Source organism: Cygnus atratus, chromosome 23, assembly GCF_013377495.2.
Source record: "Cygnus atratus isolate AKBS03 ecotype Queensland, Australia chromosome 23, CAtr_DNAZoo_HiC_assembly, whole genome shotgun sequence".
NCBI classification, from domain to species: Eukaryota; Metazoa; Chordata; class Aves; order Anseriformes; family Anatidae; genus Cygnus; species Cygnus atratus.
This window is the reverse complement of record NC_066384.1, coordinates 3,995,001-4,022,494: the sequence shown is the minus strand read 5'-3', so window position 1 is coordinate 4,022,494 and position 27,494 is coordinate 3,995,001. Positions and strand designations below refer to the sequence as shown.

The 27,494-nt window shown below is 58.8% G+C and overlaps 3 protein-coding genes across 14 annotated transcripts in view; all 3 read right to left on the bottom strand.

Annotated features, from left to right (window-relative positions):
* SFN (stratifin) lies at window positions 1-741 on the bottom strand. Its single transcript, XM_035562348.1, has one exon. The coding sequence runs from the start codon at window positions 739-741 to the stop codon at window positions 1-3; it is 741 nt and encodes a 246-aa protein (XP_035418241.1).
* Window positions 742-4,602: 3,861 nt separating this feature from the next.
* ZDHHC18 (zinc finger DHHC-type palmitoyltransferase 18) lies at window positions 4,603-18,982 on the bottom strand. Of its 2 annotated transcripts, XM_035562346.1 has the most exons (9): window positions 18,783-18,982; window positions 16,146-16,306; window positions 12,911-13,060; window positions 11,384-11,521; window positions 10,822-10,870; window positions 10,283-10,385; window positions 8,710-8,819; window positions 7,394-7,493; window positions 4,603-4,964 (listed from the first exon to the last, which is right to left on the bottom strand). In XM_035562346.1, the coding sequence occupies exons 1-9, from the start codon at window positions 18,860-18,862 to the stop codon at window positions 4,923-4,925; spliced, it is 933 nt and encodes a 310-aa protein (XP_035418239.1). In that variant the 5' UTR covers window positions 18,863-18,982; the 3' UTR covers window positions 4,603-4,922. The 2 variants fall into 2 exon arrangements, with proteins under 2 accessions (XP_035418239.1, XP_050571167.1); XM_050715210.1 differs by lacking the exon at window positions 4,603-4,964 and having other exon boundaries at window positions 5,283-7,493.
* Window positions 18,983-19,928: 946 nt separating this feature from the next.
* PIGV (phosphatidylinositol glycan anchor biosynthesis class V) overlaps window positions 19,929-27,494 on the bottom strand; it is a 9,042-nt gene continuing 1,476 nt past the window's right edge. The window contains exons 1-5 of one of the 11 annotated variants that reach the window (XM_035562320.2): window positions 27,417-27,486; window positions 23,844-25,499; window positions 23,228-23,548; window positions 21,036-22,193; window positions 19,929-20,307 (exon numbers count right to left, since the gene is read on the bottom strand). In XM_035562320.2, the coding sequence (XP_035418213.1) occupies window positions 19,999-20,307; window positions 21,036-22,193; window positions 23,228-23,476 (1,716 nt within the window). In that variant the 5' untranslated portion in view covers window positions 23,477-23,548; window positions 23,844-25,499; window positions 27,417-27,486 and the 3' untranslated portion in view covers window positions 19,929-19,998. Of the gene's footprint in view, window positions 20,308-21,035; window positions 22,194-23,227; window positions 23,549-23,843; window positions 25,500-26,138; window positions 26,646-26,996; window positions 27,072-27,416; window positions 27,487-27,494 lie in introns of those variants that run through there. The other 10 variants (XM_035562321.2, XM_035562322.2, XM_050715207.1 and 7 more) reach the window with 10 other exon arrangements.

Sequence of the window (27,494 nt, the reverse complement as noted above, 5' to 3'; positions counted from 1 at the left end):
TCAGTTCTTGGGCTCTTCACCAGCCTCGCCGCCGTCTTCGCCTGCGCACTCGGCTGTCCATAACGTGAGGTTGTCCCTGAGCAGCTGCATGATGAGGGTGCTGTCCTTGTAGGAGTCTTCGCTGAGCGTGTGCAGGTCCCCCATGGCCTCGTCGAAGGTGGTCTTGGCCAGCGAGATGGCCTGCTCGGGGGCGTTGGCGATCTCGTAGTGGAAGACGGAGAAGTTGAGGGCCAGCCCCAGGCGGATGGGGTTCGTGGGCTGCATCTCCTTTTTACTGATGTCCATGGCCTCTTGGTACGCCTTCTGGGCTTTGTCTATCGTTTCCTGGCGGTCGTTCCCTGTGGCCACCTCGGCCAGGTATCGGAAGTAGTCTCCCTTCATCTTCAGGTAGAAGACCCTGCTCTCAGGGTCGCTGACCTTCTTGATGAGATACTTGTCCAGCAAGCCCAGGACGACGTTGCAGACGCTCTTCAGCTCCTCTTCCACCTTCTCCCGGTACTCGTTCACCAGCTGTGCCTTGTCATCCCCCTCTTCGGTTTTGTGCTCGATGCTGGAGATGACCCTCCAGGCCGAGCGCTGGCACCCCACCACGTTCTTGTAGGCGACAGAGAGGAGGTTGCGCTCCTCGTTGGACAGCTCGTCCCCGTGCTCCACCACCGCCTTCATGAAGTCCGCCATGTCCTCGTAGCGCTCAGCCTGCTCGGCCAGCTTGGCCTTCTGTACTTGGTGGTTTCTTGCCATGGCTGGGGACGCGGACGGGCGCGCAGGACAGACGCTGGGGCGAGGAGCGGGCCAGGAGCCGTCGGAGCCTCTGCCGAACCTCGCCGCCCGGATTCGCTTTTGGCTGGGCGTCGGAGCCCCGAGCGAGAGCGGGAGGAGCCAGTGAGGCTGAAGGAGCGGCCTCCTCCTCCTCTGCTTCCTCCCCGCCGAGCCCGGCCTTAAAAGGAAAATTGCCGTGATTCATCGCGCCCCAAGGCGGCGAGGCGCTGGGGAAGGGGCGAGCGGGCGGCCCCCGCCCTGCCCTTGCCTCGGGCTCTGGGTCCCTGGGGTGCTGGGAGGATGAAGCTGATCCCAGGAACGTCCCAGGGTCCCCGGGGAACCCCAACCCCACCCCCGGATCAATGGGGGACTCATCCCTGGCTGCTGGAAGTGCTTGGAACGGGGAGTGGCGGGGTCGGCGTTTTGGGGGCGAAGCAGAAGCGCCTGGTGTGCTTTTCCCACCCCCCTGGAGAAACAGGGCATGGGGTGGGCCCGGTTGTAAAGATGGTCTCCTCCCCAAAAATCCTATCGCTGTCGTTTTTACGTGGTGATTAACTCACTGGTAATTGCGAGGGCTTGAAGGGCAGGTATTTATTCCCACAGGTGGGGAAACCAAGGCAGGAGGAGCAGCCCTTGCCTTGCCCAAGCACCGCTGCAGGGATCGGGATTGGGATCGGGGTTGGGGCGTTCCCAGCTCCTCCACACTGCCCAGATCGGGGGAATCACCCTGGCCCTTGGAAACGCCAGGCCCCGGCCCCAGAACAATCCAAAATGCCACCAAACAACACTGAGCTGACAGCCCCCAAACCCTGCAGAGCCCCTTTGAGGCTTCTTTGCCTCTCGCTGCTGACCCGGTGCCGTGTCTCCCCCGCTGCAGCCCGGTCAGAGCATCTCACCAGTGACTGGTCTGAGCTCTTCACGCTGCGTTTGAAGGGTTTGGGTTTTGGGGGGGGTTGTTTTTTTCTTTTCTTTCTTCTTTTTTCTTTCTTTTTCTTCTTTTTTCTTTTTTTTTTTTTTTTTTTTTTTTTTTTTTTGCAAAAGCTTGCAGTAGGTGCTTGCTCTGCCCAGATTAGGATCTGCGCTCGGCGTTGTTGCGCTGCAGTTTCGCTCTCAGCCTGATTAAGCCTGTTCCCACACGCCGGCTGCTGCTGGCAGACGCCCGGCGCTGCTGCAGCCCGCGCGGGGCCCTGCGCTCAGCCGGGCCAGAGCGTGCAAGAAGGGCCAGCCAGGCGTATGGGGCCACAGCCCTGTGGTTTATCAACACCATGCCGTGCTTTCCTCGGCCCTGACGGGGATGCTGGGGACGGGAGGAAGGCCGGAGCTGCTTTTCTTGACCATGTGCATCCCAGAACAGCCTCAGCCCCCAGTATAGCCGGGCCCTCCCTGCAATGCTCTCAGGGTGTCTCAGGACACGGGTGATGGGAGATGTGGGGTTTGGGGTGCCCGTGCCATGTGCGGTGCCCAGACAGTGAGCAGTGAGAGCAGAGCAGGCCTCGCTAAGCCACAGGAAGGCTTTTCAGACCGAATGGCCGCATGGAGGCTGTGGTTTCAAAGGAACACCTTCCTGGGCCTGCCTCATGTCCTAGGGGTGGCAGGTGGGGTGCCCCCCACAACCACGCTGTCCAGTGAGACCCCAGAGACCCCTAAAGCCCCTCAAACAAGCATAAAATCCTCCATACGAGGGGTGGGAGGCCCAACCCTGGTGGGAGGCCCAGCCCTCTGACCGCCACCTCTTCCCATCACAAAAATGGGTCCCTTTGTGGGGGGGCAACTGGGAGGAGACCCCATGCAGGCCCCCCCCCCCCCTCCAGGGCCATAGGAAGCAGCAGTGCGAGCTCTGTGAGGGGGGGGTCGCTGGCTCGGCCTTGGCTCAGCTGCCTCCTGTCAGCGGCCCCTGCCAAAAGTGCTGAGCCACTGCCAAATTTAGGTTGCAATTAGCTACGAAGAGACCGCAAAAATATTCTGCTCTACCGGTTTTGTGAAAAGAAGCAGGGTGGGTAAAGGGAAGAGCCCCAGCTTGCTGCGCCCCACTGAGGCAAAGGCTGGGGGTGAGCTCGGCCGCAGCATCACCCTGCACAGCACCCATGGGTGCTCCGGACGCAGCAGAGCAGCACCCGAATGCGCGCCGACGGGGAGAGAGGGATGAAGAATTAAAGCTCAGCCCCAGGGCACGCTGCCCAGGCCGGTACGTGCCGCCTGCCCCGTGAGCCGGTGATGCTGATGCCGCCGGCGGGCTGGGGCTGGGTGCTGCGGCAGCTCGGCCGCGGCAGGAGGAGGCCACTGGCGTCCGATCCCGGTGGTGTTGGGAGGGTGCTCAGCGCCCCGCTGCTCCCCGGGCTGCTCCCAGCATTTCAAGGGCTGGGGTGGGTGCGTGGGGGGGGGGGGGACACCGATGAATTTTGCTGGGGGTCAACGCAAGGAAGACAGCAGGGAGAAGGCTGCTTAAAGCTGGGGGAGGCCGAGCCTCGCCTTGAGGCCATCATCGGTACAAGAAGGGAGCTTGGGGAGCTCTTGACCCCGTGGCAGGAACCCGTCCTTGGCTCCCCCACACCACACGGGTTAAGCACAAGGCACAGGGAGCAGCTCCACAGCACGGGCAGACACCGACGTATAGGAAATAGGAGAAATTTTATTTCGTTACAAAAATCAAAGGCATAAATAGGTGGCAAATCCTACCGGGCTCTAAACTGGGCCTCATAGAATGTCTCCCAACCCATGCGGCTCCACGGGGGGGACCCTTCCCCTAAATCAGAGCCCCGCTAACACGAACAGTAAGACGGGGAACTTGTGGGGCAGGGTCTGGGAGGGTGAACGCTGACCATACACCAAATCCCTTCCTATGGGGGGCTTGGAGAGGGGCTGGGGAAAAGCCCAGGGGGATCGGATGGGTAACACCAGCGGCTCGGCCCCAACACTAAGCCTGCTCCCCCAAAAACCGGCGTCTCCAAGCGGGCAGCCCCCAGGCATGCGGGGTAAGGCTGGTTACGGGGAGCCACTGGTGGCCCTGGCTCAGTTGTGTGGGGTTTTCCCCACCCCGGGAGGCAGCAGGAACTCCAGTTATTGCACTCGGGAGGGATGCTGTATGGCTTTCAGCTCGGAAGCCGTGGGAGGGCGGCCCGGGAAGGCTTTTCCTTGCACACGGCTGCTTTCCCCCTTCTCTGGCGGCTTGGAGGGAGGAAGGCGCAGCCCTGGAGAGCGGAGGCACAGGCGGTGCTGATGGCTGTCGTCCTCTCAGGAACTGCCCGCAGGGTCTGGGCTTCCCTTGGGGTGCTCCAAGAGAGGCAGAGAGAGGACTGCTGGCTGCACTTGGCAGGCTGCATGGCCCCAGAGCAGGGGAAGGGAAGGGGAGGAAGAGAAAGAGATGGTTAGTAGCAGAAATACACCGGGGAAAGCAGCAGCGGTTTGCCAGGGGTTGCCCAGCGGATGCTGAAGCCAGAAATCCAACCTGCTCCGGGGATGAGACAGCAGCAGGGAGAAAGCCCTGTGCCTGCTGCCACGTCTCAAGCTGTGGGGACAGGAGAGAGGGCAGTGCTGCAGCCCTTTGCACCGGGCAGTCAAAGCCGTGCTAATTCACCACGTGCTTTGAAGGGAACTTACCTCAGCTCCGGGCACGCTGAAGGACAAACGGAGTCACAGGGCGATGGAGGGGAAGGATGGACTGAACCCCAAAGCGCACCAGAGCTGCGGTGAGGAATCTGATCCAGCTCCCAGCCCTCTGCTCACCACAACCACCAGATTTCCCCATCAGCTGGGGGTTTCCCAGCAGCTCCACCGAGCACAAACCACCACCACGCTCTGTCCAGCAAACCCCGAGCTCCACGGCACCTCTGCCCCGAGGCCAAACTGGCCCTGGGGCACATCATCCTCTGAGCACCACCATGCAGACCATCTGACTCCGTCTGGCAAGGGGAAACCATCCTGCACGCCTTGCCAAGGCTGCAGGAACCCCTCCATGGAAGCCCCGCACTGGTGGGATGTGGTCGGGATTTCGGGCACACGGATGGCAACGCAGCTGGAGGCGATGGGCTCATGGAGGGAGCTGGCCATGCAGTGGGGATGAGATGGGTCACTCGGGTGGATGGCTGGGCGAGGAGAAGAAAGCACTTTCTTACCAGCTAGCCCTCAGAAAGCAGGGCTAACATCCCAGGAGGGGGCACATCCCGTCAGGCTGTGCAGGAAATGGCAAAGTCCTGGCAGGCGTCCTCCTGGGGAAGACACCAGAGGTTACGCACCGCAGCGCCTGCGGGTACACAGCGAGGGGGCTGGGTTGGACGGGTCGGAAAAGGATGGGTTGGAAAAGGATGAGTCAGAAAAGGACAGGTCGGAAAAGGACAGAGCTCTCCTAGAGGGCTGGGATAGGAAAATCCCTTGGCTCCGGCTGCTGCTAAGTGTCCCTCGTGGCCCCATCCCATGGGAGATTTTAGGAGCTTCCAGGCAAGCCCTGTGACTAACGCACCGTCCAACCTGAAGGCTGAGACACCTGCCCTTTGTCTTAAAGGAATAAAATAATAATCCAAGCAATTAACTCTTTAAAAATATAATTTTATTACATCGAGTAACAAAGGAAACCAGTTTAAATAAGAACAGGAAGGAGTTTGGCCCCCAATGACACCCCCACACACCGCTCCGGGCACCAGACCCTCTCCGTACAGCACCACTCGCCCTGTCCCGTCCCTGGGTCTGCTGCTGGAAGGTGGCACCGAGGCTCCCTGCAGGCAGCGACAAGCCCCCTCGGGGCCATCAGGGCAGCAGGAGCAAGGAGGTAACGCTGGCTTTCAGGCTGAAGCACCCAGCCCGAGAGGTGGCACCCAGCCACAGGGAGCCTCCTGCAGCGCTCAGCGAGGGCCACCTGCCGGGATGGGGCAGAAATTCAGCAGCTTCCAGGCTCTGGGCAGGGCCAGCCAAGCTCACAGCGAGCCAGAGGCTGGTGGTGGAAGCTGGGGGACAGGGGGAGGCTGCGAGGTGGAGGTCAGCAGCCGTGCTGGAGCTGCCCTGCCCTGCGCTCCTGCTGCTGCTCTGGCTCCTCGCAGGGCAGAGGCAGAGCTGGTGGCCACAAGGCAAGCAGGGAGAACCCCGCAGCGAGCCAGAAAGGCAAGGCAAGGGGAAGAGGCTGCTCTGCCATCCGCTGACACCCCTCGGGGCTGGCTCGGTCACTCACGGTGTGGACAGCACAACCCTGGCTAATTCAGTGGGGACAGGCTGCCCCCCTAAATGCGCTGCTGCCCCTGCCCGAGGCTGAAATTTGTGTGTTTAACTCACAGAAAACCTAACCAGGCAGCTTGACACAAAACACTGCAAGCCTCTGCCCTGGTGCTAACATGCATAACGCTATCTACATCGAATATAAAACGTTCTACATAGAAAAAAATCTACAAATTGTGCAAAATTATCCAGCAGCTTTTAGTAACGCGATTCAAGTATTGCTAACAAGGTCTGCGATTCTCCTCCACGCACGCTCCAGTGTTGGCAACCCGCAGAGCTGGCAGCCCAGCCCAGCTCGCCCGTGTCCCTGCGGGCCAGGAGCGATGCTCATGGATGTGCCGAGGCACACGGGAATCACTCCTGAGGTGCTGGGGACAGCCCTGCTCTCGTCTGCTGGCCAGAAAACCAAACCAAAACCACAACACGAGGTTATCAGAGACCAGCACCCGCCTGCTGCTTCCTCTGTGTAACCACCTGGGGTGGGTTGGACCCTTGGGAACTCACCCACTTTTCTGTAGCCATTAATTCTTTCTGCAGGCCGGCTACAGCCAGGCTTTCCTGGCAAGCTAAGGATCCCGAACCTTACAACTGTAGCCAGCATCTCATGGGGGGAGCTGCAGGATGGTGCGTGCGTTTCCTCTCCCCCACTAAAAGGAGGGCCCTCCTAACTTGTGTCCTTGCTGCAAAACATTGTCTTACTGGAAACACGAGGAGCTTGTCAGCACTCCCCTGGTGACCAGACAGAAAACAGGATCCACCGGGACCCCTACCCAGCCTCCACGCCTGCTGTGAGCCAGTCTCCCCAGCTGCATGGCCACAACCTACCAAGGCACAGCAGCTGCTGGAAAAGAAAAGCTGCTCTGGGAGCGGGCCGAGGCGAGAACCCGGCCATTAAGACACAGAACAGCCCCTCCATGTTGGCACAGAGGAGCAAGAGGCGTTTGTGGAAATAGCAGGGACACCAGGGAGCTTCCACCTCCACCAGCCCAGGGGACGAGGCTCGGCAGCACGGCTCCAAGCGGGAACCCTTTGCCAGTCCCACCTCCCATCCTCAGCGCCCCTTCACTCCCCGTGCAGGGAACACGGCGATTTCCCGGAGCAAACTCCCCCGGTTTAGAGGTCAGGGGGCTCCCCAGACCCATTTGCTTCCCAGGTGCAGGGGGGTTCCCTGCTTTCTGCACGAGCCTGAGGGTCCTGCATCAGTCAGGAGTCCGGGCAGGCTACATCACAGTGAAACAATTAAACAAAACCAATAAATAAATAATAATAATAAAAAAAAAGGCAACGTATGGCTCAACTGAGTCTTTGGCAGCTCTGCATCGCAGGGCTGTCCTGCCTGAGGCCGGGGAGATGGGAAGGAGCTGGCCGGAGCGAGGTGCGGGCGCAGCAGGCTCGGGGCTACATCACAGCACCGCTACGGCATGCCTCCTACCATGCTGGTGTCAGGCTTGGCTCCGAAGGAAGGGACTTCACTCTTCGGGCTGGACGGGGTCCCGACATCTGGCTGGATAAATCCTCTTCTGTCTATCAAACTGGAAAACAAAAGGGAGACGGTGCAAGGGGAGAGGAGTCAGGCTGGCAGAAACGGAGACCAGATGCACGTCAGCTGAATCGAAGAGTTTCTGGACAGTTTCTGCAGACCGCTGCCTCAGCTGGCCGGGGCAGCTAAACCCGCTCTGTCCACAAAATCGAAACCCTGCTGACATGCAGACACCCCCGTGGCGAAGACGGGAGCTCAGAAGCCACAGAGGGTCAGAACTGGCTCTCCCCATGGGAAGCAGCGCACCAGCAGGAGCAGTCTGGATGGATAACGCGGCTGCCTGCCCATTAGACAAACCACAGACTTATCACACAAGTCACCGGACGGCCTTTGGGCAGTGAAAGCTTTGGGACACCACAAACCCAAGTGGGAACCGGCGGAAGGACTTTACAACAGGAAAACAACACGGATGTGGAAAGATTTGGAGCAAAACGCTATGCTCCCACAACCTCCCAGCTCCCTGAATCCGCACATTTACCACTGCTGAACGGCAGCCCTGGCATTTTGGCACCTCTGAAGCCAATAAAGAGCAGTGGGCAATGGGGAGAGCAGGGCCAGATACAAAACACACTGACTGGAGCTGTACAACCTTCCCCTGCTGTCATGCTGCACTGTGTTAGCACCTCAGGGTTGCTCCACGTAAATCCGCAGCAGGCCCAGTGAACAAATTCTGCTCAAGGGTGCAGGTCCTCAGCTGCTGCAGCACAGCACGGCTCTGCCAGAGTGCACCCTCTTGTGTCAGAGCAGCAGTAACAATCCCCTGCTGCTTGTGGGACGAAAGGAGAAGCAGCCGCAGGTGCCTGCGCTTCAGGCCGAAAGCTAGCAGTGGCCCAGGTTATCTCACAGGTAAGAGAATTTGGTGGGGTGCTGCTGAGTATTTCAGGTAATCCAAGTTGGTAAAAACCAGGGTGTTCACACTGCCTGGGGCAGATCGCTGCTGGCTGCTTGCAGCAGAGGAAAACGTGCTAAGAAGCACTGCCACTGCCAGCATTTACCATCTGCTGCCGAGCCCTTTGGTGCTGTTCCTCTCCCCTTACTGAATCGCCGGACATCTTAGCTGCAAGCTCCATGAAACCGTTACAGGTGGCCCAAACTCTTCAAGTTCAAACAGGAGAAGCAACAGCTCTCCTGGGAGTCGGGGTAACCCAAAGCTGTGCTTGCCGAGGCCGCTCTCAGAGCGGGGTGCAGCTCCCGGCGCAGGCTCTCACCTGGGATGGAACGGGCCACACAGCACCGCGCAGCAGTTTGTGAGGATACTTTTATGGCTGTAAGGATTGGCAAACTCTGAGCCCCTCTTATTTGACCAGGACCCTTTGATCTGAAAGAAAAGGACACGTGCAGATTAAGGTAGGGAAGATGCGATAGTAGCTAATTACACAGTGACGGACTCAGTTAAAACCCTTGCTCACGAGGCGGAAAGTTTGCCTTAGTGCAAACAGCCTCCCTCAATCTGCTTGGACAAGCAGGACAGCTGCAGGAAGGCAGCCAGGGGAGACAGCAGTGTGCTGCTCCTGCCTCTGCCAGGGCTCAGCCCTGCAGCTTGAAGGCTCCAAAGCTGCGTCCTCCCGTGCTGCGTGCCAGCTTGGCAGTGTCACTGCCTTCATCGCCAGCAGCCTCCTCCCCTCGCAATCTCCTAGGCTGAGAGCTCATCGGAGCAGGGCTCTGGTCCCCCTGTGCTCCGAGGGCTAAATAAACAGCGAGGGGCTTCCCGGGGCATTCTGCAAAAGGAAAAAATGATCTCCTGATCTCCTCCTGATCTCCCACATCCCCACCCCGAGCAGCTGTCACTGCGACTCTCGATTTCGAAACTCCAGGCGCATCAAGCGTAGGCACACGAGTGGGCAGATGCTATACCTGGCCTCGGGCCCCTGGCTGCAGCGACCCATTTACCAGCACGTTTCCTCCTTTTGCTTTTACTTCCCCTCCCCAGCTGCAGCACAAACCTGGCACCGTGGGCAGCGTGGCCCAAGGAGCAGCGGCCACGTGCTGTGGACGTGGTGCCCTTGGTGCTGGGTACCTCCATCAGCTTCACAGCCCTGTGCAGCCCTGCCAATAACTCTAAATTACAGAAAGGGGGAGAGGGAAGGGGAAAATAAAAGAAAAAAAAGAAAAGGTGGGGATGCAAACATGCCGTCTGTAGTGCTGGAAGCTTCCAGCCAGGATTACAGGTGCTTCTAGCCAGGAGGGTGAATTCTGGTTCCTTCCGAGGCTCAGACAGATCCTGCTTTTCTGTACAATCTGCCCCGCTCAGGGCCCTCACCCGGCCCCTCGAGTCTGCACGCACCCCGGTCTTTAAGGTAAATATCATCAGAAGACGTCTGCACATTATTTGCTTGCTAGACGCGAGGAACTGACAGAGACAAAGGGACTTGCCCAGGGTCTCGCGGGACGCCTGTGGTTAGGCAGCATGCTGAATTAAGATCAGCCGTGTCCCAGGCTGACACCCAGATCTCTGGGGCCAGCTTTCCTTTTTTAACCTCGGAACTCCTCACTTTGAGCAAGGCCGCATACGGGCTGGAAAAAACTCACACGTGACCCTTCTAACGTTGCAGCTCGTTACCTCCAGGCCTGACACGAGTGACACGTGCTGGCCTCCCACCACGATCCCCTGCTGCTGCGCCCTGGGCAGGGGCTTTTTGCTTTGCAGGGGATTTTCACAGGCACCAAGACGCTGAGCCGAGGAGTCCCTGGGAACCTCACCTCTGCTGAGAAAGTAGCAGGGCTGGCAGCCCCGCCTGCACGCAGCTTTTGGGGTGAAAGGCCAGGCTTTTAGGTACTCACGTCTTCGTTTGTCGTCAGGTTGGAGGCGACTAAATAAGTGTGAAAACCTGAGAGGCCCAGAATAGACCAGACTGAGAAGAAACAAATGACCAGCTCCAGCACGGTGAAACAGGAGTCAAGGAAGATTCAGGCCACAAAACCATCCCAAGCGGAGATGCAGGGGCTGTTTCGGGAGGCACTCACAGTGAAGCCCACACCAACTGGGCCACAAAAGTAACCCAGCTACCTCCCCACTCCCAATGCCCTTCTGCAGGCGTCCACCAAGGGACAACCTTCTCCAGCCATTCCCCTTCCCACATAACCTGGCAAACTGGGAAACCAGTTTGTTACTGGCCTTCGTCCCTGGTAGTGAGGTGGAACCAGAGGTGTCCACAGGCTGCGAGCGGAGAGGGGCCTGCTTGCCCCAACCAGGCCAGGGCACTAAATGAAGTTGTGGGGAGTGCACCAGGGCACCCCCGTGAGGTTACCCAATTAGTAACTGCCCTCCTCTGTTACACAATTAGTGTTTGCTCGGCAGCCCGATGGCATCGGAAGGATATCTCGCGGGTGTTGTCTTCAGGGTGGTGAGGAAGCCATCCCTCTGCGAGCCTGCAAAGCAAAAGGTGACGAGGAACCAGGTCCCATCAGGCAGCCTCGCATCTCCTCTGCATCCCCAGCCAACGCTTCGCTCCCCAGCACGCAGCCGCCCCCCCGCGGGCCAGACGGATCTGCCCGGCTGCCTGCAGAGCATCTGCAGCCTGTAACTTTGCAGAAATGGCAGCGAGCAGACAGCCCTGGGAGATTTAGGGCTGGCAGGTGAGGCACCTTCCCCGCAGGGCTCAGGGCAGGTGCGCACAAAGCCCAGCGCTGCCCCAGCACCGCACCAAACTCGTTTGCTCTGGAGGGGACAACCCCGCCGGCGGCTCTCGAGGATTCCCTGCAGCGAGGAGCAGGGTGGATCTGGGGCTCCCTGCAACGTGAAACCTGATTTATTCAAGCCACCTGCACTGAGAAGCAGGGCTTAAACCAAGAGAAGCCAGACCCTTCCCATGCTCGTCCTACATGAACGGGGGGCCTCGAGATGCTTTGTGCCCAGAGCGAGGCTGCTGCCTCGATACTTACGCAGAGTGAGGTGGGTGACGACACAGGCGAAGATGAAGGCTGTCAGGAAGGAGAGGGAGAGGATGAAGGCGTAGAAGTAGCGGTAGTTGCGCTTCCCCACGCAGTTGCCCACCCAGGGACAGTGGTGATCGAACCTCTCTGAAAGAGAGGAACGGGGTGAAGGCTCCTGCCGGCTCCCGCTCGCTGCTCAAACTCTGAAAACCGCGGGCTGCAAACTGAGCTTCCACCCACTGCAGCACAACCAGCAGCTCTCTGCAGCACTGCATTAGCAACAAGTTTCAACAGCACTGCAGCCTGCTGATACGCCCTTTTTTAAGGATTTTAATCTTTAAAAGGCCAAACTTCTCCTCTCCCCAAACTCTGCGTGAATGCAAGCCTCGTGCCTGGTAACATCTCCCATTACTAAAACTGAAATTGAGCAGGGACACGCGGCAGGTTTTCCAGTACCAGCAGCACTGGGTGTGTACACGCGGCCTCGCTGCTCCCTCTCTGCATATCTGCTCCCCCCCGCTTTCGTCGGAGCAGAAAATATATTTCAAAGTTATGAAGATAGGCCTCTAAAACCACAGAAACTGCCTGGGAACTCGGGGCAGGTGCAGTATATCTGGAAACACTCCCATCCTGTAATGAAAGGGCTGTGCTTCAGACCAACAGCACCGCCGTAACCCTCCTCGGGGGGACACCAACGCAAACAAAACTCAGCACAAACCTGGCGCACGCCCGTTCTTCCCCACAGCTCCTCTCCAAGCCCTGTCCCAGCCGTGGCTGCTTTCCAGGCAGCGCGAGCAGGACCCGACCACCCACAGCCATCCCCAGACACCAAGCGCCGGGCAGCTCCCAGTTTTAACCCTCTTTCAGTTTAAAACCACTCCCCCTTGTCCTATCGTTATCTACACGAGCAAAGAGTCCCTCTCTATCCTTTTTATAAGACCCCTTTAAGAGTTGAAAGGCTGCAATGAGGTCTCCACGGAGCCTTCTCTTCTCCAGGCTGAACGCTGCTCCTGCAGAGGGTGCTGGGGTCTTCCAGCTCCCCTACACCTGCCTGGGGCCTTCAGAGGCTTTTCTCGCCTTTGTTCGACCCCTCCTGCCCCACCACAAGCTGGGGACATGGGGTGAGGACAGGGCTGAGCTAAACCAGAACCTGCGGAGGTGCCTCCACCTCCCCAGTGACCCTGAGGCCAGAGACAACCAGGAGCCTGCAGCAAACCTCGTGTTCGGTGGGGCCTTACCGATACTTCGCAGCACAGTGCCCTCCGAAACAGGGAAAGCAGAGAGCGAGCACTGGGTGTGCTGCCCCCGAGGCACCAAAGCGGCACACTCGGTGTCTTGCTTTGCAATCCTTTATGGAGAGCACAAGCAATCTGCTCAGGAACACAGAATCCTAGAACCACTAGGGTCGGAAAAGCCCTCTAGGGTCATCTGGTCTGACCATCACCCTACCACCAACGTCACCCACTGAACCATGTCCCCAGGCACCACGTCCAACCTCTCCACCAACACCAGCACATTCCCACTCCCTGCACTCACCGACGCAGTTGTCGCAGACGCTGCAGTGCGAGGTGCGCGGCGGGCGGAACATCTTGCAGGTGTAGCAGTACTTGAGCTTCACCACGTACTTGTTGATGACCACCTCCATCGTGCGGGCGGGCGGGCGGTAGGTAGAGGTGCCCATGCTGTCTGCAAGGGCGAGAAGGAGCAGTCAGGGCAGGGCAGGTGAAACCCAACCGACCCAATGACCCCGCGTCGCTGCGAGCTGCCTCCGGGCAGAGAAAGGCGTTATTAGCACACGACTTTAACGCCAAAGCTGGGAGGCAGCTCAGCCACGCGATTTGTTGCGGAGTTGGCAGCCAAGAAATCCAGTTGGCTCTTCGCGGCATTCTTTATGTCCTTTCCCTGTCAACGGGGTGCCAAGAGGAAGTAATCTCTGCCCAGCGCTCCGAGAACATAAAGCAACTTACAAATAGCGAGCACAAAGGCAGCAGTGTTAGCGTGCCCAACTCCAGCTCATCTCCGGGTGCCGAACGGATCACGACGCGAGGAGGCAGCGGGCCCTGTTCACACGGCTGAGGTCCGTCCCTGCTGTAAGAGCAGCAGCCAAGGTTCAGAAAGCAGCGGGGGGACCTCTGCAGAAGCATCCCGCAGGAGCCAGCCTCGTCTCCATCAGGGAGCAGGAGGGCAGCAGGCAGGTCTCAAGCGCTCCAGGCAGATTTCGTTGCAATTGTGGTGGCGCGCGAGGATTCCTCCTCCTCGAGGTGGGGATGGAGGATTTTTAGACGCTGCGTTTCACCTGTGTGCACCGGCACGCGGTTATTCATTCGGAGCTGGCGGCTGGAAGCCTCTCACCTGCTCAGCAAAAGCGTGAGCTGCAAAGCCTCTGTGCCACGTCTGCAGTTTGGGGGTTAGTGGTTTATTTAAGTCGCTCTTGAAAGAGCACCTTTCCGACCCCGAGGAAGTCTTTGAAAATAGAGATGTACCAGCGAGCGAGTTAAGAGGAAAATAAATGGATTATGTTAGCAGGAACAGCTGGCACACCAGGCAGCATCTGCAGCCAGATTCCTGCTGTAGGCTCTTATAAATAGAAGCACAGATAACTGCTCCGAGGAGATTTTAAAACCAGTTTTTTAGGCAAGTGCAGAACGATTGCCTTGCAACTGTTTTCCGTAGGGCAGGCTGAAATTGCCCCACATCGGTGTTGATGAGGCATTTGTCACTAAGCCTAACACCAACACGGGCCACAGACCCTGGATGCGTGCACCCTCCTGGCCAGAGCAAACACGGTGTGAGAGCAGCTTTCAGACGGGACAAACACGAGCATACTGTTAGAAACCATATAAATATAAATATTTATATAAATATATCAATATAAAGAAACCCCGAGGTACAGCTGGCTCAATGGCAGTCATAACCTTAAAAACCATTCTCCCTAAACTAATTATCCTGAGTATTCAGCACCAGCATTTTGCAGAGGGATGTACGGAGCCAGATCCCTCCAAGTTCGGACAATGTTCAAACCAACAAACGCGCTGCTGCTCTGGCACTCTGGCTCTAGCCTTTCTTTGAGGAAAAAGAGGAGCAGATCGGGCTCCCCAGCTTCGTCAACAGCAAGCCCCCACGTCTGCCCCGAGGAGCAGCCTCTGCTGGGAAGCACCAACAGGGGCTGGGCAGCTGACGCAGGGTGCCGAGCCGAGCCTTTTTCTCGGAGCGCATTCCCCCGTTGCCGGGCATCCCTCGGGGAGGATGGGACTTGCAAGGATTTCCAGAGAAGAGGAGCCCAAACGAAAACCCATAAAATCAGGGCACAGGAAAGGTCACTAACTATTTTTTTTGTCATGCACAAATGCACCAATTTCTCTGCGTTGGTCAGAACGACACAAAGCTATGGAGGAGGAAGGAAGCAGCCAGGCTGCCCTGGAACACGGCACCAACGTTCACACGAACAGAGCAGGGCACGGCTGTAGGGAAAAGCGAGGACGTGGAGGCCAACCGCAGCTTGCAGCCTCTTCCTCCTCACACGGCTGAGGCTTCTCAGCTCAGTCCCCAGCACCCTTAAGCTGAGATTTGCCGTGGTTTACCAGAAGCAGCTCTGAAATCCACTAAAACCAGCAGGAGTCTCCGCGAGGGATGGTCCCGCTTGGGGTTAGCACGTAGATTAAGGGCTCAATTCCTTCTCACGTCGGCCTTCAAACCTGTGCTGCAGATACAGAGCTCGGGCTGCAAACCCACAGCCCCTTTCCTTCACCCCAAGCGTGGATTTCACCCATGGAGCCAATGCTGCTCTCTGCTCTCCTGCTGTGCAGGGGCTCGGGCACAGCCCCCGCACCTTCCCTGCACTGAGCATAGCGAGAAGCTGCGGGTCAGCGCTCGTGCAGGCAAATTCCCCGCTGGCTGAGCGACCACACCACCAACCAGCGGGAGCGAGGCAGCGACAACAGGCAAAATAAGACTGCTCGCTCAGCACAGACCACCCTGATGTTGGATTAAACAGGCTGTGGAACCGCTCTCAGTGCGGAAAGGATCTCTTTCCTGGCACCAGTTTAGCTCAACTGCGACTGTCCCATGAAAATAGAAGAGATTTTTACTTCTGTGGGTTTTTAGGAAGATTTCTTTGACCCAGGAACACCACTCAGGAGATCCTGTCTGTTACCTACCGGCCCATGGAAAATTCTCCCTTCAAGTCCCAGATGATGTGGGGATGAGCTTCCAAGCACGCCTCTCATTTCAGCAGCTTTATAATGCTGCTTGGTTCAGCCTCAGCAGCTTCCCGTCTTGTCAGGGTCTCTGCATGAAGCCGCGTTAGAGAAGGGCGGCGGTGGAAATTGGGGTGGCCAAGAACCGGCTCTTACAAGAGAGGGAAAGTAAATCCAGTTTTGTAGCCAGTTCCTTGCGAATCCCAGCCTAGATCCAAACTGCTCAGATTATGAGAACTCGGTCTGCGTCCAAGAGTGTGGCAGCCGGCCTCTGAATGGGAACTTTGTGCTCCCCCAGCTGCTGGCACACAGACCCTGACAGCACCGGCGGGCAGGGCACTGGTGCCACGAGCTCTGCCTCGTCCCAGCCCTCTGCAGGGCCGCTGCCAAATCCAGCGTGGTCCTGGGAACAGCTACAGGCACCCATCCCCTGCACGGGGCTTCGCCTAGCTATGGGACTGAACAGAAAGGAAAACCACCTCTGCTCCTCTGCAGAGAGGAGACTCGCCGAGCCTAAAACGTGCACACACAGGTGTGAGCCAAAGCAAAGGCAGGAGAGGGAAGAGAAGGCTCACCGATCCGCTTTTCCAGGTCTGCAGCCTCACTGGGGGTGGCTCTGGGCAGGATACCTGGGTCCCTGAAGCTTGTCTGGAGCAGGCAGCTGATGACAAAGAAGAAGAGGATGGCTGCAATGACGGGGATGGCCAGGGTCAGGTGGGTGGCAAGGAAGGGACAGCTGTGAAAAGAGAGAAAAAAAGCACCGTTACCAACCATCCCTACAGAACTGGCCATCAGCTATCACACTACACGCTACAAATTATCATGGGGGGGGGACTGAAGCGCTGCTGCTTTGCAGAGACCCCTGGAAAGGCAAGAGCCAGCCCTGAGAGCACCCTGCAGCTCTGGAGCTGCGCTTGGAGGACCGGGTCTTGGACACAAAGCACGAGCTCCTCTACGCAACCTCTGTGCCCTTCTGAAGCCCCAGATTCATACTGCAAAAACCTGCGGAAACCGAGGTCCGGTCACCTTCTACGTGGCAGCAGCAACAAGAACACACGGAGAAACACCCGGAATTAATCAGGGATCAAAATCAGCGTGCACGTGGTCCTGCTTCATCCGAAGCTGAGGGACCTTGGCTTCGATTCAGCACAGCTTTGCTGCCTCGGGATGATTCGCGTGCCTTCGTGCCGTGCCAGACGCCTGACCCGCACACATCAGCGCTGCAGGTGCTGCGACCTGCCGGCACCGAAGCAGCCGATGCCCACTCCGGCACCCAGGGACCAGCGTTATCAAAAGCCGGGCAGCTCCATCACCCCCAGCACGAACACGAGGACCCGAGGGACGCGGCTCCTTACGTAACGTGGGGCTGGAGCCCCCCTCCCGCTCTGCAAAGGGATTTGCTATTCTGAGCACTGGTAAGCACCGGGACCGGGCACAGCCCGGCGAGCTGCCTGAGCCCCGCGGCAGCGCTAAGTCCTGGTGACACGGCAAGGCAGAGAAGGGATTAAGTAACTTTTGTCTCAGCTCAGCTGTCCAGGACAGCAGACATCAAGCTACAAAATCCCCTCGGCCTGAGAGCAGCGCTGCTGTCGAGCCCCTTGGTCCTCTCCCTGGTGGAGGGACAGAAAGGGCTCTGAAATCAGAGACGAGCGTCCTTGCCACCCATTTTTTGGGTGGATCTCTGGAGTCCTCTTTCCTCCCTCAGGCAGCAAGAAATTACGTAAAAATGTCAACTATAGACACAGTTACTGTTTTTTTTTTTTATGCATCTAGCAAAGCGTAACTGATGCAACAGAAGCACACCGCTACAGAAACAACGTGGAAAGCCCCGGGACATCTTTAACCGAGAAACAGTGACTAGGCAAGACGGGAGGAGGGAGCAGACGTCCTCTGCTCGGCCCCGCACAAAGCAGTTACTGCGCTGGTGCTGCCCGTTAGCTTCAGACCGAGCAGGGAAAGCTGTCGGAGAGGCACGGACGCCACCGAGAGAGGAGCATTCGTGCAGGGATCCGTTGCCGCCTGGAGCCTGGCTGGCTTCTCAGAACCTCTCATCCGACCAAACGCCTTCGTCCGCCCGGCTGTAGCGTTGCTCCGAGGCTCGGAGGGATAACCCTGGGATCCCGAGGCAGGCGCGATCCCCTGCTTGGTGCAGCGTTGGGAAGAACAAGCCCCGTGTGAGAAGCACGGAGTGCCCCGAGTGCTGGGTGCTCCTTCCCCAGCTCCTCCCGGGCAGCGCAGGGTGCTCCCGGCTCTCCCTGCCCGCGGGGCGCAGGAACCCGGAGCCGCAGGGCTGTAGTCCCAAAGGACAGCAGGGCCAGCTTCCCAAAAGGAGAGGGGATGGGGCAGAGGCTGCTCCCTCTCCCCCAGACACAGCGAGGGCAGACCCTCGGGGTGAGACCCCCGGCACACCGCTCCTGCTGCCCCTCTGTACCACATCCACCCTACGAACTCCTGGCAGCGATTCCAGATGGATTTCTGCCCTCCTTAGGCTCGGAGGGGAGGGATGGCTGGACACCAGGAGGGCACCCCGCTGCTGTGAGCGGATTCCCCTCTTTGGGGTGCAGCCCCTAAACCAGCCCGCAAGGTGCGGGGCTGCCCCTGCCCACCCCTCCTGAGCAGGGGGGGTCTTTGGGGACCAGGGGTGACCCTGAGCACCTGGGGACAGGACGTGGGGACCCAGGGGCTCCCAATTAGAGTGGGGCTGGGGGCTCAGCAGCAGGCAGGACAGCTCTGGGTGAGGCAGTGGGGGGTGCCCGGAGGGACAGGGGGACAAGGAGGAGAGGGGGACAAAGGGGGATAGGGAAACGGGGAGGACAGGGGGACAAGGGGGACAGGGAGACAGGGGGATATAGGGAAACGGGGAGCTGGACAGGGGGATAAGAGGAATGGGGGATAGGGAAATGGGGGGGGCAGGGGGCTAGGATAGATAGGGGGACAAGGGGGACATGGAAATGGGAATACAGGGCGATATGGAAATGGGGGGACAGGAAGACAAGGGGGACAGGGGATGGGGGAGATGGGTGACGGAGGGACAAGGGGGATAGGGGGACAAGGAATGGGGGAACGAGAGAGACGGGGGGATAGGGGAGACAGGGGGACAGGGAAACGGGGGGGACAGGAAGCGGGGGGGGACAGGGGGACACCGCAGGGCACGGAGCCCCCCGGGCCCCATCCCCGCAGCCCCGCGGGGCGGGTACGCGTCCGGGACTCACTCGAAGGCGAAGAAGAGGCCGCTGGTGGCCAGGATGAGGCCGAGCGTGAGGACGAAGACGCCGCTGTGCCGCGCCAGCATCAGGCGGCCGCCGCAGTAGAAGCGGTTGCGGCCGGGGAACACCTCCCATTTCCGCCGGGGCCGCCGGGCCGGGCCGGGCCCTTCGGAGGAGGCTGAAGAGGAGGAGGCGGCGGCGGCGGCGGCGGCGGCGGGAGGGGGAGGCTCGGGGCCGGGCCCGGGGCCGGGCCCGGGGCCGGGCCCGGGGGCGGCGGGCGGGATGTGCCGGTAGCCGCGCTCCTGCATGGCGCCGCCCGCAGCGCCCGGCCCGCTGCCGAGCCGAGCCCAGCGGAGCCCCGCGGCCTGGCCCCGCCCCGCGGACGTGTCGGCCCCGCCCACCCGCGGGAGCCCCGCCCACCGCGGCGGTCTCGCCACGCCCCCACCCCCGGCGCGTCGCTGCGCCCCCTGGTGGCCGCGCCGCGCCCAGGCAGCGGGAGGGGGCGGCAGCAGCAGCGGGTGCTCCCGGCCCCCCCCCCCCCGCCCCGGGTCTCTCCGAGCCCCCGGGTCATGGAACCCTGGAAAATTAGGGGTGGAAGAGACATGCCCCAGGGCCTTCAGACCCTAGAATCCCGGAAGCATTAGGGTTAGGGAAGCCCTCCGAGATCAGCTGGTCCAACCGCCCCCTACCACCACCATCGCCCACTGACCACATCCCCAGGCCCCACGTCCAACCTCTCCTTGAACACCCCCAGGGACGGTGACTCCACCACCTCCCTGGGCAACCCGTCCCAACGCCCGACCGCTCTTTCTGAGGAGAAATGTCTCCTCATTTCCAGCCTGAACCTCCCCTGGCACAACCTGAGGCCATTCCCTCTGGTCCTATCCCTGGTTACCTGTGAGAAGAGGCCGACCCCCAGCTCCCCACACCTCCCTTTCAGGCAGCTGCAGAGAGCGATGAGGTCTGCCCTGAGCCTCCCCTTCCCCAGACCAACCCCCCCCAGATCCCTCAGTCGATGTCCTGGATCCCCCAGGATCACGGGAAGCGCAGCTCAGTCACCAAGCAGCAACCAAGCAGCAGCACCTTTGTACCAGCCAACAGCATCACCACGCTGCAGGTTTTTTTGTGTTTTTGTTTTTTTTTTTTTTTTAATAGAAGAAGTGAGCTTCTATGCTGACCGCCCCCTCTGCAGCCTGTGCAGACACGGAGGCACAGCCGCTGCCTACGTCCAAGGCAAGAAGTTGCAGTGCAGAGCCAGCCCCAGCAGCCAATAGGCCAGGAAATAGCCCAGGACGCACTTGCTGCGGGGGGTCACGAGGGGGTAGCTCCGCAGCAGCCTGAGCAGGGGGTTTGCCGCAGCCCCCGTCCCACAGGAGCCCGGCGACGCACCCAGCCCCGACCCCGTGGGGGGAGGAACCGCGGTTTGCCCGGCAGCGCCTTCAGTCCCGAGCCAGCGCTCGTGTTCTTGCAGGAGGTGGGCCGAGAACCAGTAGAGGACGGGACTGGAGGAGCCGAGGAACCTGGTCAGCACCTGGAAGAGACAGAGAGAATCCCGTAAGCTATGGGGCTGGCCCCAAGCAACCCCGACCGCGAGCGATGGAAGGCGCAATCCATCTGCCTCCAACAGGCTGCTGATAAAGGGGAAGAAATACAGCCCCGGGGCTGCGGTGCTGGAATTTATTGCACTCGCAACAAAACAACTCGGCTCCAGGCTGCTTTATTTATTAAGATGTTCTTGTGAGCGGCCAAGTGGTCGCCGGGTTTTGGACAAACACGGGGACTGCCACCGAAATCCTTGTCACAGCCGCGCTCGGGAACTGTGACAGCAGCTGCAGAGGAGATCCAAGTCTCACTCCTCAATCAATTTTCCTGTGAAAACCCCTGCATTGAGTGCCGCTAAAAAGACCTTGAAGCACTTCTGAAGGGCTGGCCCAGGCTCTGGATCCTCTCGCTGCCACCCACTGGACTCAGCCCAGCAGGACGGTGACCCAGCTCCTGGGCGAGCAGCACGTCAGATGCCAGCCACCAGCAGCCGGTCCCTCCGATCGGTCCCAGTATCCTCACACACCGAGCACCTGGAAACCCTTTGGGAACTCCCCGGCAGACGCCGGATGGCTTCGGAAGCAGCTCCAAAATGGGCGAGGGAAAGCTTTTGTTTTGCAGCTGCAACACCACTGAGCTGGGACTGCCACCAAACGCCCTCAGCCACCACCCCACGCTCCCTGTAAGAAATCACGTGTGTTGCTACGAAGGCCCTACCTGCACGTGCATGCAGAAGAATCCAAAGAGCAGCAGGGCCGTGGCGTGGACCACGTACACAAAGACAGCGGGGCAGCAAAATCCAGCTCTTGGTTTACCCTCTTGTTCATCCTTTCTTCTCTCTAGACCAAGAGTCAGGCAGTGCCGAGGGTTTGCAACGACGTAGGTCCCGGCAGCCCAGAAGCCCAGAAACGTGACAGGCAAAGCGAGCAAGAAATTTGGTACCTGTCTGAGCTCAAAATACCTTAGAAAGCCTACGTTCCAGTAAACATCTTGAATATAGGAATAGACCACAGGGAACCGCTGGGAGCACCACATGGGTTTAACCCCGCTCGTGGCTGCCAGATGATAGCCTTTGTCCAGAGCCAGCTGCCGCAGCGGCTTGGGGACATCCAGCTCCAGGCCAGTGCCAGGGCCACAAAACCTCACGTAGGCATAATACTGGAATAAAACAAAAGGCAGGCAAATCCCGGCACACGTCACAACCGCTGAAGATGCCACGCTAAGGAGCTGCCTCCATAAAGGAGAGAGCTTCCTTCCCGGTCCTGAGCCCACCTGGAACCCGAGGGCGAAGCGTTTAGTGCAGGAGTAGAGGAAGAAGCCGGCATTGACCAGCCCGTTGGCGCGCACGCCAGAAGCGAGGGAGAAGAGCAGAGCGCTGAGCCGCCTCTGCCCCTTCTCCAGTCGCCACATGGCGCTGAACGCCAGGCAGGCGAACATGCTCTCCGAGTAAGCAGCTGCCATGAACACGTTGGCAGGGCTGATACAAAAGAGAAGGGCGGCGAGGAAGGCTGCCCTGCGGCACCGCAGCACGCCACAGCCCAGCTCGTACAGGGCAGCGGCTGCCAGCACGGAGAAGAGCGAGTTGAGAAGGACGGCCGAGAGCAGCAGGCGGCTCCGCAAACGCAGCAGCGGCTGCAGGGGCCACAGAGCCCCCTCGGCCACGGCACGCAGGCTGAGGGGGTAGAGAGGGAAGAAGGCGCAGTTGTGCTCGTACAGGTAGCCCCGCTCGGCGATGAAGAGGAAGTGCTCGGCGTCCCAGCGCGCCAGGCCTCCCAGCAGCCGCTCCGCCAGCACGTCCCACGCGCCGGGCTCGGGCAGTCGAGGCGGGGAGAAGGCATCCGCAGCGTGGTCCGGGATCAGGAGGTTGAACACGGCCTGAAAGGAGGAGAAGAGAGGGCTGGAGTCCGGCAGAGAGCCTCCTGGATCCTGCTGAAAGCACCGAGCTGGAGGAGGAATTTGGAGTTTCAAGGAGACGAGAGCAGCACAGAAGACAGGCTAACGGGCTTTCCAGCAGGGATGCCTGTAAGACTGTGAAAAAGTGCCGACTGTTTTGGGGCATTTACAGCTGAATTGAGTAAAACTGAAAATATCCAGCAAGAATCCCTGTGGAATTGGATAAGGAAAGGCTGCTCAGTGCCGTGCTCGGGCATATCTAGCCGCAGGTGCTCACACCGGCTGCCTCTGCAGCACCGGCAAGCCTCCTTTGCTACTGAATTTGGCGTTCTTGTCCCAGCCGATGTGCAAGGAAGAGGAGACAGAACTCAAGAAAAGATTTTCCCAGAGGAAACTGATGCGGAAGACAAATGAAAACACGTTTCTGAAAAGAACAGCTCCCCCAAATGCAAGTTTTGCAGTTTACTATGTGGAGACCGGAATGAGTCCTTGGCAAAGGATTCAGCACTGGCAGAGAAAAGAGAAAGGGCCACACTAAACAAATCGGGACTAACAGACCTACAAAGGCGATGTTTTACAACGAAGCACACAGCTGGACCAAGCAGGCCTCTGGCATTTGCACTACAGAGTCTGTCATCGCTGCCGATGGTCCCACTCAGCCCACACAGAGGTGACCGGGCTGCCACGATCTGCTGGCCGCTGGCCCGCTCCCGGGGACGTTTCCCAGGCTGGTTTTGCTTCGCAAGGGCCATGGCTACAGCTGGGCTCTGCTGGCTGCCTCACACACACAGCTAGGACGGAGCAGACCAAGAGCAATTGAGCTACCCCACACTCAGAGGAGGATGTCTCTGAAGTGAGACTTGGGAGGAACGTGCAGGAGGAGATCACTGTTCCTGTTCTGCGGATAAACAGACCCACCAGCCTCTCGTGCTGCCAAAGCCGCCCCTTGCAACAGCAGCATGAAAACATGGTAAGTTAGAAGGAAACGTTTGTAATTTTACTTAACAGCAACCTGCCTCCCTGGATGCAGCTGGCCTCCTGCTTCTCCACATGGGAAGGCGATTTCCCAGCCCCGCAGAAGCAGCCAGCTCGTGGCGCACCAGGTGGTACCAAGGAGAGAAGCCTCTGAGCAGCGAACAACAGACACTGCAGCACCTTCGGTTCAGGATCAGACTTGCCTGCAGCAGAAGCGTCAGGGCTCTGCAGCACACTGCAGACCGCACGACCTCTCGGAGGTAGGGATCCTGTCTGTTCACCAGCTCCATTCCAAGCTTGAAAGCTGCCTCAGTAGCTCCCTGATGCCAAGGAAGTTCTCCCTCTGGTTTTGGAAACCTGAACTGATAAACAGAGAGCAGAGAGACAAAAAGTTATTTCTGGCTTCAGCCGCGTTTGTAAATTATGCACCTTTATTTACTATCAGGTATTTCAAAGGGCTGCGGCTCTCTGTGAACAAGAAAGTCACGTATAAAGAGCTCACGGAACTGAGAGATGACAGAAGGCTTCTTTGATACTGTTCCTAAAAATAAAATTAAAAAAAAATATCCCCGACTTCTCAACCTTGGCTAGGATGCAGAGGAAGAGAGGCTGTAACGTGTTCCCTCAGCACATTTCTGACCAGGCCAGTGTAAATACCTGAAGCAGTCTCGTTGGCCTCTTCACCGCCTGCCTCAGCAGAACCACCAGCGGCTCCAGCCACAGCTCAGCCAAGCATCTACGCACACATTCTAGTTCCAATGTGTTCGATGGGACTTAAACCTTTTTTGGACTGGAGGCAGAACTAAAACGTGGACTCGGAGCGTAACATCCGTGCGAGCACTTTGCCAGCGGGCTCCTAGTCGGTCAGGCGCTGCCAGGCACGCTCGGCTCTCGCCTGCTCCCTGCCCAGAGCTTGCTCCTGGGAATCAGAAATCTGAGTTATTGCGGGCTGCCTTCACTGCACGGCCCTACAAGCTCCTTCGGGGCACGCTGAAGAAGAGGCAGGCTTCCCCCACTGCTTCCCTCCATCGCAGGCAGCATCTTCAGGACGTGACACTTGCGTAACGCCACCCTCTCCACCTGCAATCTTCCAACGTTTTGGCAGGGGTCCTGCTCTCCAGAGCGAGGGCATCTGCCTGTCGAGCAAACTGCATATGCCGAGGTGGCTCTCTTCCATCTCTTCCCTGAAAACCTTACCTGCAAGATTTAAAACACTTTGCAGAGTCTCGCTGCTTTCTTTTCTGTATGTTCTGGATTGACATTCTGGGACCAGCTCTGAAAACTGCTGGCCCGGAGCCACAAAGGCAGGCAGTATCTGTTATGCAGCTTTTTAAGATAACACATTTCTTCCGTTGGTTCCCCAGCCACCAACTGCTTTTCAGTTTGAGAAACAGAAGACCCGCAGCTCTCTCTGGGCTCCAACGACACCACATCCTGCACCATTTCCCACCTGCCATCTTTCTAATCCAGTGCGCCGCAGTACATAAAGATCCCCAGAACGATCACCTAATGATCTAACAACGCTCTGAGGTTTTCCTATTCCCATTTTAATGACAGAAAAAACTGGCAGGTTAACAGCTGCGTGCGGGAGCAGAAAGCAAGGCACTGGCAAAGCCAAAAAAAAAAAAAAAAAACAAGACCCAAGTGCACTCATTTATAGTTCCAGTCCTGAACCACAGGGTTATGCTTCCTATTTTGCCACATACAAAAGTTTTGGTTTTGCTCATATTCTCCTCTTGCTCCACAGCATTCAGAGCTACAGACAAAGCAGCTAGTGGGAGGCACATTCTCCCGAATCACGAAGCTGCAATGTTATTTTAAGAGAGGGAATACTTCAGCCCAGCTGTAAATTCTATTAAAGCGCATTCACAGCTGCAAATCCTATTAAAGCAGAGAGGCAAAAATTGTCCAAGCACTTTAAATATATATTTTTTTAAAGCAGAGAAAAAACCTAGCATGAATGTGCCAAGAAGGCTCAAAGCAAACAGCTTTAAAAAGCCTGCTCCTGTCACGATGCAGCACACCTTGTAACAGAAAGCAACGACATCTACAAAAAGCTGCAGCCCACAAGCACCATTCTGGGAGAGAACACAGTGTCAGAGCTGGCATGCCTCTGCCCCAAAAAGCGCTGCTTGAAAGAGCACCTGCACGAGCAGAAAAAAAGAGACACCAAAAGGCAGAAGCGGGTTAAAAACATTTCAGTAGAAAAAGACGCGGCCTTCGTTAAGGATGCGTTTCTCTCCACGTTCTGTGTTTCCACCCAGCTCTTTGCTCTCGGATGCGAATCCCGTTTTGCTCGCTCTGGAAACTATGCTAAAAAAAGGACGCGAACACGAACGAATTAGACACTGGGTAAATTATCGCGTGCACGAAAATAAGAGCTCAGCAAGGCCTGTACAAATGCAGTGGAGACTGGTTACCACCCGGTGGCAGCAGGCACTCGCTACAAAGGCATTTCCTCCCTCTGCACAGCACGGCCATCGGTTCCTGGAGAGGTTACGGGGTTCCTCGGCCGAAACCTCTGCATCCCAGGAGCGCCGAGCAGAAGTTTGGGCATCTCTCGGCGCTTCTCTCACCTGCCATCAGGTTCAAGAGATGCTCCAGGCATATTTAAAAAGTTGTTTTAACCAATATTCAGAGAGGGGAAAGACTGCTTTCCTTAACCCCTGACTTTTTAGGGCTGTTTCTGCAAGCTAGGTTGTCCTACGGGCCACTACAGCCCTGTAGGGTCGCTACAGCCTCTCTTGCTCTGCTGCTGGCACCTGCAGCCCCAGCACGGCTCACGATGGATCTGAACACAAAATGGTGTCAAGAAACGGGCACGTTCCTACCCGCTGGGCCCTTTGTGACAGCTCAGGTGTTTGCACGCCGTCTACGTTGGCTCAGAACGTACCCGGACCTCCCAGTGTGAGCCGACAGAGCCAACGACGCCGCTGCCAGGCGTTTATTTACCTTGGGTCTGAGCACGCCGCGACGAAGCGAGCGTGAGAACGTGCCCGGGTCGCTTCCCTGTTTCAACACCTGCAACTTGCTGCCCTACGCACTGAAAGGATAAAATCCTGCAAAGGATAAAGTCCTGCGATAAAGTCCTGCTCCGTGCACGCTGACTGGGGGGGCTGCGCTCGCCGGGTCGGACGGCCCCGATCCTCGCCCTGGGGTTTGACCTGGGAGGGAGAGCAGAGCTGTTCCCCCTCGCTCAGGACACGGCCTGCAGCTCGAGGAGGCTCCAGCGGCGGTCGGAGCACCAAATAACCGCCCGGCTGGCACAAAACCCACCGCCGTGTTCGTGAGGGGGTCACCGCACGGCGCTGCACGGCCCGGCCAGCGCCCTGAGACAACCCCGGGGGCACAGCCCCGTGGCCCTCCCCTGCCTGTTTTACTCAGCGAGGCCTCTCGAGGGCCGGCCCCAGCGTTCGGCTGGGAAACCAGCAGCGAATTCAGCCTAAAAACGGAGCAAAACTCGGTTTTTTTCTTTGGCCCCAATCAGGAGCAAACGCCCCGCTGAAGGTTCCCAGGACACGAAGGCGAGCTCGTGTCCGGCCCCCCGGCCCCTTCACCCGCCTGGGGGTTCGGGAGGCCCCTTGGGGCCCGCTCCGCCCCTCTGGGCCCGGTCCGTCCCCTCAGAACCGAGCCCGGAGCCCCCCGGAACCCCCCGGGCCCCCTGCCCCGCTCCGGGAGCCCCACCGGGGGGGGGCGGGGGCGGCTCCAGCCCCTCAGGGGGCAGCGCGGGGGGCGTGGCCCCACATTGGGGGGCGTGGCCAACCCGAGCGAGGCCCCGCCCCTCCCCGCCCGGCCCCTCCCCGCCCCCACCTGAGCGCTCAGCGCGCGGCTCCCGCGCCGGCTCCATCCCGCCGCCACCGCCCCCTCCCGACACGAACGCACGCGCGCACTTCCGGCCACGCCCCCCATCCGGCGCTGCGCGCGTCACGTGGCGTTGGGGGGGGGTGAAGAAGGGAAGGGAAGGGAGGGGTGGCGCCATCTTTGAGAAGGGCGGGGGGAGGCGGCGGAGGCGAGCCCAACGGGATCAGCCTGGTCGCGGAGGCGTCGCTGCGGGCTTCAGGGCAGCCTCCAGTCTTCGTGTCGAAAAAAATAAATAAAAATAAAAAAAAACCGTAAAACAGACGTGTGGCTCCCTCCCTGTGCCCCCTCAGGCAGCAGAGGGTCCCAAGCCCCCACCCCCCAGCTGGGGGAGCCCAAAGGGTGCCCCCCTCACCGTCATGCCCACCTCACCTCCTCCTCCTCCTTCTCTTCATCCTCCGGGGCTGGGGCAGGGGGCACGGCCTGCGCAGGTCTTGCCAAAACGCATTA